This window comes from Haliotis asinina, chromosome 8 (genome assembly GCF_037392515.1).
Source record: "Haliotis asinina isolate JCU_RB_2024 chromosome 8, JCU_Hal_asi_v2, whole genome shotgun sequence".
Classification (NCBI taxonomy): domain Eukaryota; kingdom Metazoa; phylum Mollusca; class Gastropoda; order Lepetellida; family Haliotidae; genus Haliotis; species Haliotis asinina.
In genome coordinates, this window is record NC_090287.1 from 27005727 (window position 1) to 27018536 (window position 12810).

Consider the following 12810-nt stretch of genomic DNA (forward strand, 5'->3'; position numbering starts at 1 on the left):
GTCGTAAGAGGTGACTAACGGGATCAGACAGATGCACTGACTTGGATGACACATGTCATCTGTTCCCAATTGTGCAGATCGATGCTCATGCTGTTGATCACTGGATTTTCTGGCCCAGACATGGATAGTTACAGACCACTGCCACATAGCTGGAATATAGCTGAGTGCAGTGTAACAACCAAACTCACTAAGAACACCGCTGACAAACCTGTTGCACACATGTATAGTTAATACTTTGGGGAAATCCTGTAGAATATGCTTGCAATGCTTTTTGACACTACATAGGAGCAGCTAAGGTCTTTGTTATACCCATACAGCCATGAATCTGAATAAAGTGGTAGAGACTCAAGTTTCCCTCACTGAACTATTCACAAATTATTCCAGTACTCTGCAATATCTAGAATCTTTTATACGAGTGTGTCAGAATATGTTGTTTGCTGTTTATAGCAGAAATGTGGGCCATATTTAACAAAGGTGAAATGGAACTGCCATCTTTATCAATTTGGCACAGACATGTGAGCAAAACATTTTTGCGCATGTTTTTAGGATAGTAAAGTGTACATTGATGGCAGTGAAACCACAACATGGACCTCACGAACCTAGTTGCTGGGGTCATGTCGTCGGTCATTATTAGTTAAGATTGCTGGGAATCAGTCTACAAACTCTCAACACCACTAACCGAACAGTTGTCCTTCCCTTCAACACAAATTTTGAGGACAGGATGTGCAGACAACCTGTAGAGAAAGGTCAAACTTCTAAGTTTGGCAATATTTTACACTGCAGTTTGAGAAATATTGTGTCAGCATTGTTACCCATGAAGATTCGGGATAGAACTGATCTTCACCAACACCTGCCTGTTTTAGTTGGTGACTAAGAAACTGAAAGAATCAGGCAGTAAGGTTGACTGAACTGCTTGATATATGTACCATATCACAAATGCAGAGAATGAACCTCAATGTCAATCACTGGAGTATGTTGCTGTCTTACAGTTTGAATATTGCTTACTTTGATGCTAACTGCATGAACAAAATTGCAGCGTTGCTATTAACCCAGACTATGCAACCATCTCAGCAGAGTGGTTTGTCTGGTCCAGAGTCACATGTCAAGCTTATATAATAACAATAACACATCACTATAGTACCCCATCTATTAAGCAGTATACAGAGGGTCTTTCAACATTCAATTATACTAAAACAATAAGCACCATCATTATCTATTTATAGTTCAATGCCTTACACAGCTATATTCCATTTATACTAAGGCTGCTTGTAAGTTATCAAGTTTGACCTATCATCCATAAGAGCACATTGCATATTATCTAGCCTCATGTAAGAATGTCGAGTTTTGATTGGTCCACGTGACTCTGATAAAATACTGTGTACATCCATCACGATCCGCCAGCGGGAGTATACGACTTTTATACTCCCGTTGCGAAAGTCATATCCTCCCGCTACACCTCGGTGACGACGCGAGAAGTGAGAAAAGCGTGCATCGACAAGCCTTTAGTAACGTGCGGTGCACTGAGGTCAAACGATCAGCTGGTGTCAACATGGCAGCAAGTCGATTCGATGCGTGTGGTTTTGTTTTGATTTAGTGAAAACATTCAGTTAGATAAATGCGTTATCACATCGTGTCTCGGGAAATAGGGGTTTTTTTTATCAGTCCCTCGTAAGGTTGTATTGCCTTGTATTGTACAACCTCACTCGGGACTGATAAAACCCTGTATTTCCCTCGACACGATGTGATAACTTATAGTGTAAGGATTCTATGAAATACAATCAACCCTGTCTCCTTCTGTGACAAGTATACTATTGGGATAACTTATACCCTTGAATCCTTCTGTGACAAGTATACTATTGGGATAACTTATACCCTTGAATCCTAACCCAAATTGATCCTCCACTATTCAGAGACTTGACCATATGTCGTAAATCTACATATCATAAAGCAATGATCCTGATTTTTTTTATTTTAACAAAACACCCCAAATGTTACAACGTGTTAATAATCTGGTTTGGATAAATCAATCTAAGAGTGCTTATTTCATATCTTCACCATTTACTGATATCAAAAGGACTTTCTGGGTGACATTCAGTGACCTTAAGACGGAGCTGATCTGAAACACTAATCTCTTGATTGTTCTGAGCAATGATCCACATGGAAAGGATACCATGACAACCAAGTCATTATGTCTGAACACTTGATCCACTCAGGCACCTCTTACTAATACCATAAGTTGTGGGGAAACCGTTGTTACATTGGATTCTTTGAGAAGAAATGAAGGAACAGATGGTATATTTTTAATCTTTAATTAATATAACCTGTACATTTTCTAGATACCTCTAATACGAGATAAGGGCTTCAGACTATTGTATGTCGGGAATGAATTCCAGGTCTTTGGTGTGACGAGACAACACTTTAATCACTCCATTACATTACTACCCTTGACCTGTGTCAAAGCGAGATGAATATATCACCACTGACACACCCACAGATCGTTATTCATCATGGAGCACTAATATGATAGATGTTTGAAACACCAAACAGAAAGTTCAACCACTTGGAACTGGTACCCATACTGTTGACTGCAACCAACATGCCTAAAGTTACTGTGCCCAAAAAAGCAGAAATTCTGAAGAGATTTCCAATATACAGCATAGCAACCGTACTTAAATGACATCGATTCTTTTGCAATCAGTGTATTTATGAAAATACAAAATAAAAAATATACAGTGTATTTATGAGAATACAAAAAAAATATAAAGATGAGACTGACACTGACAATATTATCACATTTATCAGATCAATGTGCTCCGTCAAAACTGATTAAATCATTTTGATGAGTACAGAAAAGTACAGTGATCCTGAAAATATTACATTAAGAAACATTTCTGGAAAAAAAACGACTCGCATGCAGCAATGTTATATCAATGACTATATGATCCACCATAGAATATACATCTTCACCGCTAGTTTTATTGAAGGATTTATGAGATGTGGACGATTCCAACAGTAATTTCCTTGAATGCAACATTTTCAGATTAATTGGGTCTTCACTGTATATACCCGTTTGCTTTGAATTTTGATCTGATATGTTGTATCTTGAAAAACTTGAAAAGTGAGCAAACAGTTTTGGAGATGTTCAGTTGCCCCTTGACTGATCAATGGTTATCTATTAAATTAAAAATAGATCATGACATGTAACTTTATTGTGAAAGGTTGACTTTAGCAGAATTAGGAATATAAATTACTTCTTAGAAATGGAGGAGACCTGATTTTTTGTTGACAAAAAATAACCTGTGTATATCATACAGATGACTTGTAAATGTACCATAAAAATTAGTCTCTTTCCCTGGAACATATCGTAATTTAATGCTCATGCATCAATAATATTCATTTGCTGTCATATGTGTGAACATCATCATTAAAACGGCATAATTCACCGTAAAACATTGCAAAAGTTAGGACAACAGTAAACCTATGAATGAAGCCTAGGTCCTCCAATCAAATATCTGCTCGCAAAGCCGGACTATTTTCAACACTTGGATCGGACCCACGTGGACCTGTGTTTTTGAAATGATATGAGATGTCTACGTTGTTAAACAATGGTTTTACTCAAGTCCAAGCATTACTGAGTTCAAAGTAGGTCGCGAGCGCACTACTTGAGCCGACATGCATCGCGTGCCCCATCCGGCTGTGTATCGGGCTAATCGTATCACCGGCCTATCAATAAACAAACCCCATTTCCACTTACTTTGATGCTTGTCCGCCAAAACGATGAGTGAACTGGATATATCCCTCCTCCGATAAAAACACATGACTTTGGCTTCCACATTTCCATTTGGAGTCTGCAAGGAAGATGTTGACAGACACTCTTAGTCAAAGTCAGCCATTGGATAAGCATTGAATAACAATAACCCAAATCACCCGCCGCAATCACCGGAATTTTAACAGATTTACAACATTTTCAACACACGATCGCTTCAATTGACACAAAAGTACAATCCTCTTACCTTGTTGAGTTCCTCGATTCGTCTTATTTGGAACGGGGATGTGGACGATGTTTCAAAATATACATAATCTGCAAAGGAAACAAAAAAGGTCTTTGTGTGTGCTCGTCAATATACCGGTTTGTATGTACAAGCCACTGACGAAAAATAGTCCCTTGGGGTAATTGAGGTTCAAATGTGATCAACAGAAAGCAAATCAGACATCAAAAATCGGGACAGATTAATTTTATCCACATTTTCTATATAGAAATTACATTTCATTAGCGGAATGTAAGACAAAAAGTGTTGAACGGAGATTCTCAGTGAAGTTGAACCGAATCACACCTCGCATGCATACGCATGCACTGTACTCACGTGAATTAAAAACTCCGAAACAACCTAAAAGCTCAAAATGTACATTTATGAAATCAAACTTATAGTCAGAATATCCATGGTATCGATCGGAAGTTACATTATGCATGATTACTATGTTGTGTCACGACAAAGGTGTAGAGGTATCATGCCGCGGGACGAGTGGGTCCGTCCATGCTCTTTCCATATTCCGAAATTATACGTACCTCCAACTCTGTACATATTTGCCGCCATTTTTCATGTGTATGGTGGTAATTTAAAGATAGTATCCTTTTTCGTCCTATAAAGCACAATCATGCGAATACATGGGGTATAATATCACGAAGGTCCACTTCATTACCCCCCTGAAGCGACAGATCATGGAGTCGCCATTTCTCGGACTGCCTACTGTCTTCCTCCTCTTTTCACACGTGACGTCATTCGTCCTTCGGCAACACTCGGTTTTCACTCTAAAATACACTTGAGGTACGTCCATCACAGAACCTAGGCATGCAGGGTGTCAAACTTCACCACTTGACACCCACAATAAGTCTAGAAACATGTAGGGGACAGAAATGGTCACATATTCGAGAAAAACGCATTTTTGCCATTTTCACCTTTACTTTGATTTTGTAGGCAAAATATGTAAAAATACTTATATTCCATGTTCAAAAATGGTAAATTAATCATATAAATGTATATGGCGTTTATTCAGAACAACGTATTTATTTGCGAAGGAAAGCGTCGTTTTGGGTTTCTTTGTTCTTGTTACAACCTTCCTGGACCCCAATTTGGTCTTATTTGGCCTTTAATGGTCACTCAAACAATCAAATTTCATCGACCATGGCAGCACTGGTCAAACAAATGATCAGTGATCTAAAAGTAGTTACCCCGGGATCATAGTACTCATACGCCGGCGAAGAAGGGTGGAAAAACTCAGTAACTTAGCAACTATGTGACGTCAGGGAAAAGGACACCTGTCTACATGCGCAAGAATATAGTTCCAGTGTGCGTGACAGTAGTTAACCCGGACCTATGTTGTGCATCCTGAGAGTGAGAGATCAACCACGCACGGGTCTCGGGGGTCAGCTTCAAATAGTAACAACTATCTTGCATTCACCTGGTCGTTATCTTACTATATCGTCCATCTATCACGAATATCAAATCTATTTGTAATTTCAACTTTCAAAATATCAAAAAAATGTGATGGGATCTATATTTAGATATCTTGAGGAGAATGGCCGGGCTTGCTTTGCAGTTTACACAATGTAAGAATTCCGAATTAACGGTGGTTTATATATCAAAGATGTTATTTCTATTCCAGCTGTTATCGTGGACTTAAGCTCTGCCGTTTTAAGCTTCTGCTGTTTATGGGAGCTTCATTGTTACTTTTGGTTCGGCGTGGTTATGTAAGAGGATATCCCTACAATTCATTAGCTTCGTGGACCGATACTGCTGAGTACTCCAAGTGCACCGTGGAATAATATTTGTCCCGTCTTCTAGAATGTATTGGTAATACAATGAGAAAATCACTATATTTCACTCAAATTAACTCAAACTAGCTGTACTTCTTATCATTAACTGCGGTGAAAAAAATCCTATTTTCTAAACTGGGCTGAATTCTGAAGACACTTTTGGTTTATATTGTTGGTTTCAGTTATTCGCTGTTACTATCACATGTATATCTGTTCATTAACACTTTGTGGCGTTCTCTGATTATCGGATATATCAATTTTATGTTTAAATGAGAGAAATATCTGACAAAACGTGGCAGTTGCTGTACAGAAGTAAAGAAGTCAAGTAACAAGAGATCTGTGAGAGAAAGTTCGTTCATTGTGTTAACTATTCTGTGTAGGTATACATCTCGATCAAGGCTATGTATTCAGATGGTGTAGTGCCGTAGTGTTCGTATGATCATATGTATATGTAAGACAAAACACAACTACCGCACGGACGGATATCAAGGTGATTCATAGAGGAAAACCTGTCGATTGTTAACTCAAAGGGTACTAGCTATATGTATGTATGTATGTATGTATGTATGTATGTATGTATGTATGTATGTATGTATGTATGTATGTATGTATGTATGTATGTATGTATGTATGTCCCTGAGTAGATAAGCACGTACGGATGGGTGTGTGTGTGTGTGAGTGTGTACATATATATGTATGGATGTATGTGTAGGTATGCATTAATGGATAGATGGATGGATGTGGAATACCTGTTTGTTTTATTTTTGTTTACTTTTGATTTGGAACTTTTGGGGGAAGGTAATTTGTTAAATAGTTTACTATATTCCGATATCAACCGAAATATTTCCGACATACAAAGTACGTATGAATATACAAGGCATTGTATACTGCATTTCCTGTGCCATATTTACGTTACCCGTGCATTTCAGTGGGACGAAGAAGGTTACAATCGCCAGTCAGTAAGCTCAGTGTAGTATAGACATATATTGGGAATACCTCAGTATACACTTCTTTTCAATGCATATTGACATATGTCCGAGGTACCACTTAGACCATGTTCAAAAACACATGTAAGCTCTTATAAGTACATGCTCTATGATATTTGTGTACGTACAACCTAACGCACAGGTGCTCAACTTATCCTTGTTTGCCAGTAGCAGAAAATGTTGTAAACCCTCGTGATTATCTACAACTGTAATATATATGGCAATTTAAATAGATTACGCAAGTAAACTGTATTGCTGTATAAGATACCAGATATACAGAGACATGTTGTATTACCATATATTATTTGGTGTGAGTGAGGGGTATTATGTATACTCTCTTCTCTTTTTGTAACTTGATAACACTCATATCAGCAGGGGTAGGATGTAGACCTTGTTACACCTTATTGCTGTGTGCAAGATGTTGTTTTATGTACCCTTATCCTTATGATAGCCGTAGTGGTGTGACTGTTTCATGAAATAGATGGCAGATCGCAAACTTTTACGTACCCCAAGACTTCGTCCAGCCGGGATCCATGCGCAAAGGCACTTCAAGTCCTCTTGGCCCCAAGTATGGTGATCTACCTTCAGTTATTGGCGATCAATAGCTCGTTATTATATTATGTTCTGTCCAAATAGTGATATTTGTTGTAACTTCACATGCTAGTTTTAATTCGAAGTGTGATAGTCAAGTTGTTTTACTGTCCTTTGACGACAGGTTTAATAATACACACACACACGCACGCAACCACGCACGTATGTACACACACACATATTCTTTTTAAAAGTCACGTATTCTCGTCACGATATGGCTGTAACACTGCCGTTGTGATGTTAAGTATTAACTCACTCACTCACTCACTTACTCACTCACTCATTCATTCGCGGACTCAAGACTTCGTTTCACAAGCAATCCTAAACCAGAACAAGGTGTTATATATCGTAAGACAAAGAATACCTACTAACGTGCGGTCATTGTAAACATGGTAGATTCCATTACAAAACTTCAACCCTTGTAGTCTGTTTTGGTGAAACGAATATGCCATTATTACTATTTCAAGCTAGAAACTGATAGCTTAAATTCGTTTCAGTAACATGTGTGTGCTATAGGAGAAGCTTGTCGCAGTCCTTTCGTGAAGACAGATGATGACATATGTGCTTCTTTCGTTCTTGTCAGGTGAAGCCAGTGCTGCTGCATAGTTACCTCCCATATGGAGTAGCATAAAAGGTAAAGTGTTCGCTTGTCTCTCCGAAAGTCGTGGTTCGATACCCCACTATGCGTAGAATGTTTGAAGCCCCTTTCAGATGTCTCTCTGCGTTAATTTATGTCAATATTGCTGAAACGTCGTATAATCATACTCCCGCATTGTACAAAGGGATCCGTTTCTCGTGTCGACACGTCATCGGTTCCCAATTGCGCAGATCGATGCTCATGTTGTTGATCAATGGATTGTCTGGTCCAGACTCGATTATTTACAGACCGCCGCCATATAGCTGGAATATTGCTGAGTGCGGCGTAAAGCTAAACTCACTCACTCACGTACCACCACTGACAAACGCTTCGTAACATCACAGTGGCGAACACAAACGTGCAGATTGTAAACCGTTCTGTTTAAGGCGGATCCGGATACTTCACACTCCGACTGTGCCATCGCTTCATGACCTTGGTATTAAGCACACGGACACTCAACATAACTTGCACTTTATTGGGTTACAGATATCCCCGAGGTACCAAGGTATGCTGCAGGATTTGTAAAGGGGAGATGCATTTCTCGGCTATGTACTCTAAATTGTCAATTATCAATACTACGAACGTACTGGTAGAGAGGACTAATCAACCTTTAATGTACACAATTCAAGCTGTAGTCCACGTTTATGGAGAAAACGCCAGTATATCAAAGGGACGTAACTCTTTATTCTTCGCTGGTTTGCTCACCAGAAATATGGAAGAGGCACCATGGATATGACCTACTACTGACAAACAAGAAAAAGTTGGATCGGCGCAGAGAACGCGTTTGCGAGAAGTAGGCAGTGCACGACAATGAGGAAATCCACATCGTCTATAAAAGGTAGAGCAGATGGAGGCAATTGCACCTGCAGTACATGACTAGGAAATTGATTCCGCGCGCTGCTGCAAGACACCTTGCTCAAAAGACTCAGGTGGTCGGTGTAACACTCAATCAATCGACAATCTGGGGCCCCTCGCTGCCAATGATCTTAATACGGGTCAATTGTCAGGTCGGTGCTCAAGTTATCCTTGTTTGCCAGTAGCAGAAAATGTTGTAAACCCTTATCAAGCGAGCAAACAGAATGAAACATGAAACGAAACGTAATGAGTGAGATCTGAAGAATATGTATTCTACGCCAGTCCATGAGGCGTTGGGGGTAACCCAGTGGTTAAACCGTGCCTTCGTAACGTTGAACTATCGGGTACGACTCTATACATGAGTGCACTGTGTTAAGGTCACAATACCCCTGCCCTAATATTGCTGGAATATCGATAAAAGCATATATAGTCTTACACAGTGCCCATCGCGACATAGTCCTCAGTCCTTTTAACTATTACGGTTATTACTGTGACCCATGATTAAGAATAATTTTCCCCAGCAACATGTGTTTATGGTAAGAGTCGAATGGATCGGGTGGTCCGTATTATCCTTGATTGTCCAATCTTCAAAAGAAAAAAACAAAAAACCCAAAACAAACAACTCCTCAGTACTTAATATGGACACCATTGGCAGCAATCTCGGCACAGGGCAGATACGTCGACGAAGTCGCTATTGCGAAATTCGTCCCCACTCTTCATGTAAGGTGATGACCAGTTGTGAAAGTGTCTGAATCGTGTTTTGACGTTGATGCACACGCCGATTGAGTTCACCCCAAAAGGTGTTCCGTAGGGTTTAGACATTCATGTTCGAACTGACAAGGTAGCAGACCATGACGCATGCTGTGTGTAAACTAGCGTTGTCCTGCTTGAACAACTCCCTCTGTCGGTTGCGAGGCGCAAGGACTTTGTTGTACCGACTGAGCCACCACAAAATCATATCTTTGTGAGGTAGATATCTCACCTCACACAATGAAACTGTCCACCGAATCTGTCGACTTGTCGAATGCAATTAGGGGCAAAACGTTCATTTCTCTTGCCGGTGAAGAAGAAATCGTGACTCATCACTGAACCAGACACGCCTTCATGCAGTTTCTAAGGTTCCTGTTCCAGATTTTACGGCACCATACCTCCGATGGAAGTCGCTCGAAACAGGGGCAGCAACTGACCTTCTTGGTTGAATCCCCACTCCACGCAATCCAATCCTGACAGTTTGGTCGGAAATTCTTCTTAAACAAGGAATGCTTTGTGCAGTCTCCATGGATGTAGCAAGACGACGAAGCAAATGAACAACCCGGATGTAGCGATCGTGGGCTTGGGCTCATGGTAACTCTTGGGCGGCCACTTCTCGGACGATTTTGAACTGAACTGGTCTGCAGGAAACGACCCCAAAAGAGAGACGAGATCTATGGTGTTCTGATGAACGCTGAAATGTGGTTCAACTACAGACTGCAACTCCCCATTCTCTTACCACAGTGGTTACTCGTCATATCTTCCTGCGTAACCTCTGTTCTAATACGACCCTTTCATGGTGCGAGTATTCAAGACTTGTGATTGGAGGCAATCAGATTTAGTAGTGCAATCAGCGACCTTGTTTCAAAAGTGATCGTTCGCAAGATCTCGGTAATTTCCGGATGCATCGTGAAGACTAGAACCTCTTCCCGAGCGCGATACTAAAATGTTTCTTCTAGACAGAACTCAGTCATGTCATATTTGTTTCTCCACATTGCTTGCATTTGTCAAGTTGAATCTAGGTCGATGTAACACGTGTTCTGATTGGAAAGAAAAAAGGGAGATAAATCTGCTGCCAGTGTTTCTTGCCGCTAGTGTATTTTATGAGAACCCCGAAATATGGCAGTATTAAAACAGAGGTTCGTAGGAAGATATGACAAGTAACCTCTGTGGGAAGAGAATGGTAACTCCAAAGCGATGTTTCATTTGGCGGCACTCAGTCATGGCTTAATGATTTCCCTTTTCCAGACCAAACTTAAGGCCAAATTTAACACAACATTTGCCTTTCTATACGTTTGTGCTTACTTGCACCCGCATTTGGCTTTTCATACTTTGGCGACGATTTGCCGAATATTTCATCAAACGCTTCTAAAACAGGGGATGAAGTCGAGTTTGTGGCACTAAGTGGTTTACAATCACGCAAAGATACTGTTTTGGAAAGAAATAGCACATTTGTATTGTTTTACATGAGTGCAATATTCTCAAAATCACCTTTGGTAGTTGTAGTTCGGTAGTTTTGAAGAGTGTATTACTGATGTTCTGACATGTACCGATTTCACTATACACAAGTCCCGAACAGATTCATTCCCAGTCGCTAGCTTCTTGGTTACACATGAAGATTCGGCGCCAGATCTGAGGCAGATTCCTGGTGACACAAGGAGATTCGACGCCAGATCTGTGACAGGTTCCTGGTTACACAAGGAGTTTCGGCGCCAGATCTGTGACCCATTCCAGGTGACACATGGAGATTCGGCGCCAGATCTGAGACACATTCCTGGCGACACATGGAGATTCGACGCCAGATCTGTGACAGGTTCCTGGTTACACATGGAGATTCGACGCCAGATCTGTGACAGGTTCCTGGCCACACATATAGATTCGGTGCCAGATCTGTGACAGGTTCCTGGTTGCACATGGGGATTCGGCGCCAGATCTGTGACCCATTCCTGGTGACACATGGAGATTCGGCGCCACATCTGACAGATTCCTAGTGGCACATGGTGATTTGGCGCCAGATCTGTGACAGGTTCCTGGTTACACATGGTGATTCAGTTTGAGAACAAATGTCCCCAGCAACTGATGTTTATCGTAAGAGTTGACTTCATGCATCGGGTGGTCAGTGTGCTTGTTGATTGGACGGACGAGTATATCATCATATATATCTCGACCACAGAGAAGGATATTCACCGTGTTGAAAGACTGCAGTGTGTGATGGCAAACAAGAAATAACAACAGTGAGATGTAAGCCTAGTGATGTCTGTCTGTCTGTCTCTCTCTCTCTCTCTCTCTCTCTGTGTGTGTGTGTGTGGGGTGGGGTGGGGGTGGGGGGTGGGAGTGGGGGTGGGTTAAACGGAGCTTTGAACATTATTTCAGTCATTTCCTGGCGTTTCCATTGTAAATGTGAGAAGTAGCCCAAACAAATGGAGCTTAAGGTTACTTTGGATTCGAACTCAGTCAAACCGAACAAGCCTTCACGATGTCTTATGGTACCACTATATATTTATATATATATAGGAAGGTGATGCCCAGTTGTGATATATACTGAAAGTGAACCAGACTAAAACAATATTTGAATGAGCCTGAAAGGAATCTGACAGATGCTTCACATTTTATCCTGACGTACCAAATAGAGTAAGTTTACAGGGAGGAATGAGTTCTGTTTGACGCATCTAGTGAGTTTTCACGAAAGGTTTCAAACGCAGGTTCTATGCAGTGAGTGAGTGAGCATGGTTTTACGCCGGTTTTAGTAATCTTTGATATGAATTTGGATAACACGCTACGTTGAACAAAAACCCAGTTGACGAAAAACAAGCCCCCCAAACCAAATCAACTTGTTATAAGTAAAGAGTGCTTATTATTAAGTTGAAAAAGGAGATTTGGGTCTTTAATGATGATGACCCAATCATATTCTTTTACCTAATGCTACTGTACTGAGACATGACAAAATGGTGAGCATGTTGTACACATTCCCAAACTAACCCCCGAGAGAAAATGAAATGAATTACACACATTTATATACATTGGGCATATTGTAGGCATTGACAATCTAAACCCTGGACAAAAATAATAAGGATTTAAACCGCTTTGATGGAACGGTCACCAATAACACTGTGCTTGCTGTACTTATAAAGTACAGACATTTATCATACACCGGTTTTTCTACTGAGCTTTTCAAA

The 12810-nt window shown here is 40.5% G+C and overlaps 1 protein-coding gene across 13 annotated transcripts in view; it reads right to left on the bottom strand.

The window, feature by feature from the left end:
- Positions 1-4779, bottom strand: part of LOC137293924 (metastasis-associated protein MTA3-like) — a 41111-nt gene extending 36332 nt beyond the window's left edge. For 9 of the 13 annotated variants that reach the window (XM_067824778.1, XM_067824780.1, XM_067824776.1 and 6 more), the window contains exons 1-3: positions 4568-4779; positions 4014-4081; positions 3755-3848 (exon numbers count right to left, since the gene is read on the bottom strand). In XM_067824778.1, the coding sequence (XP_067680879.1) occupies positions 3755-3848; positions 4014-4081; positions 4568-4595 (190 nt within the window). In that variant the 5' untranslated portion in view covers positions 4596-4779. The remainder of the gene's footprint in view (positions 1-3754; positions 3849-4013; positions 4082-4567) is intronic. The other 4 variants (XM_067824782.1, XM_067824777.1, XM_067824775.1 and 1 more) reach the window with 1 other exon arrangement.
- Between the last annotated feature and the right edge of the window lie 8031 nt (positions 4780-12810).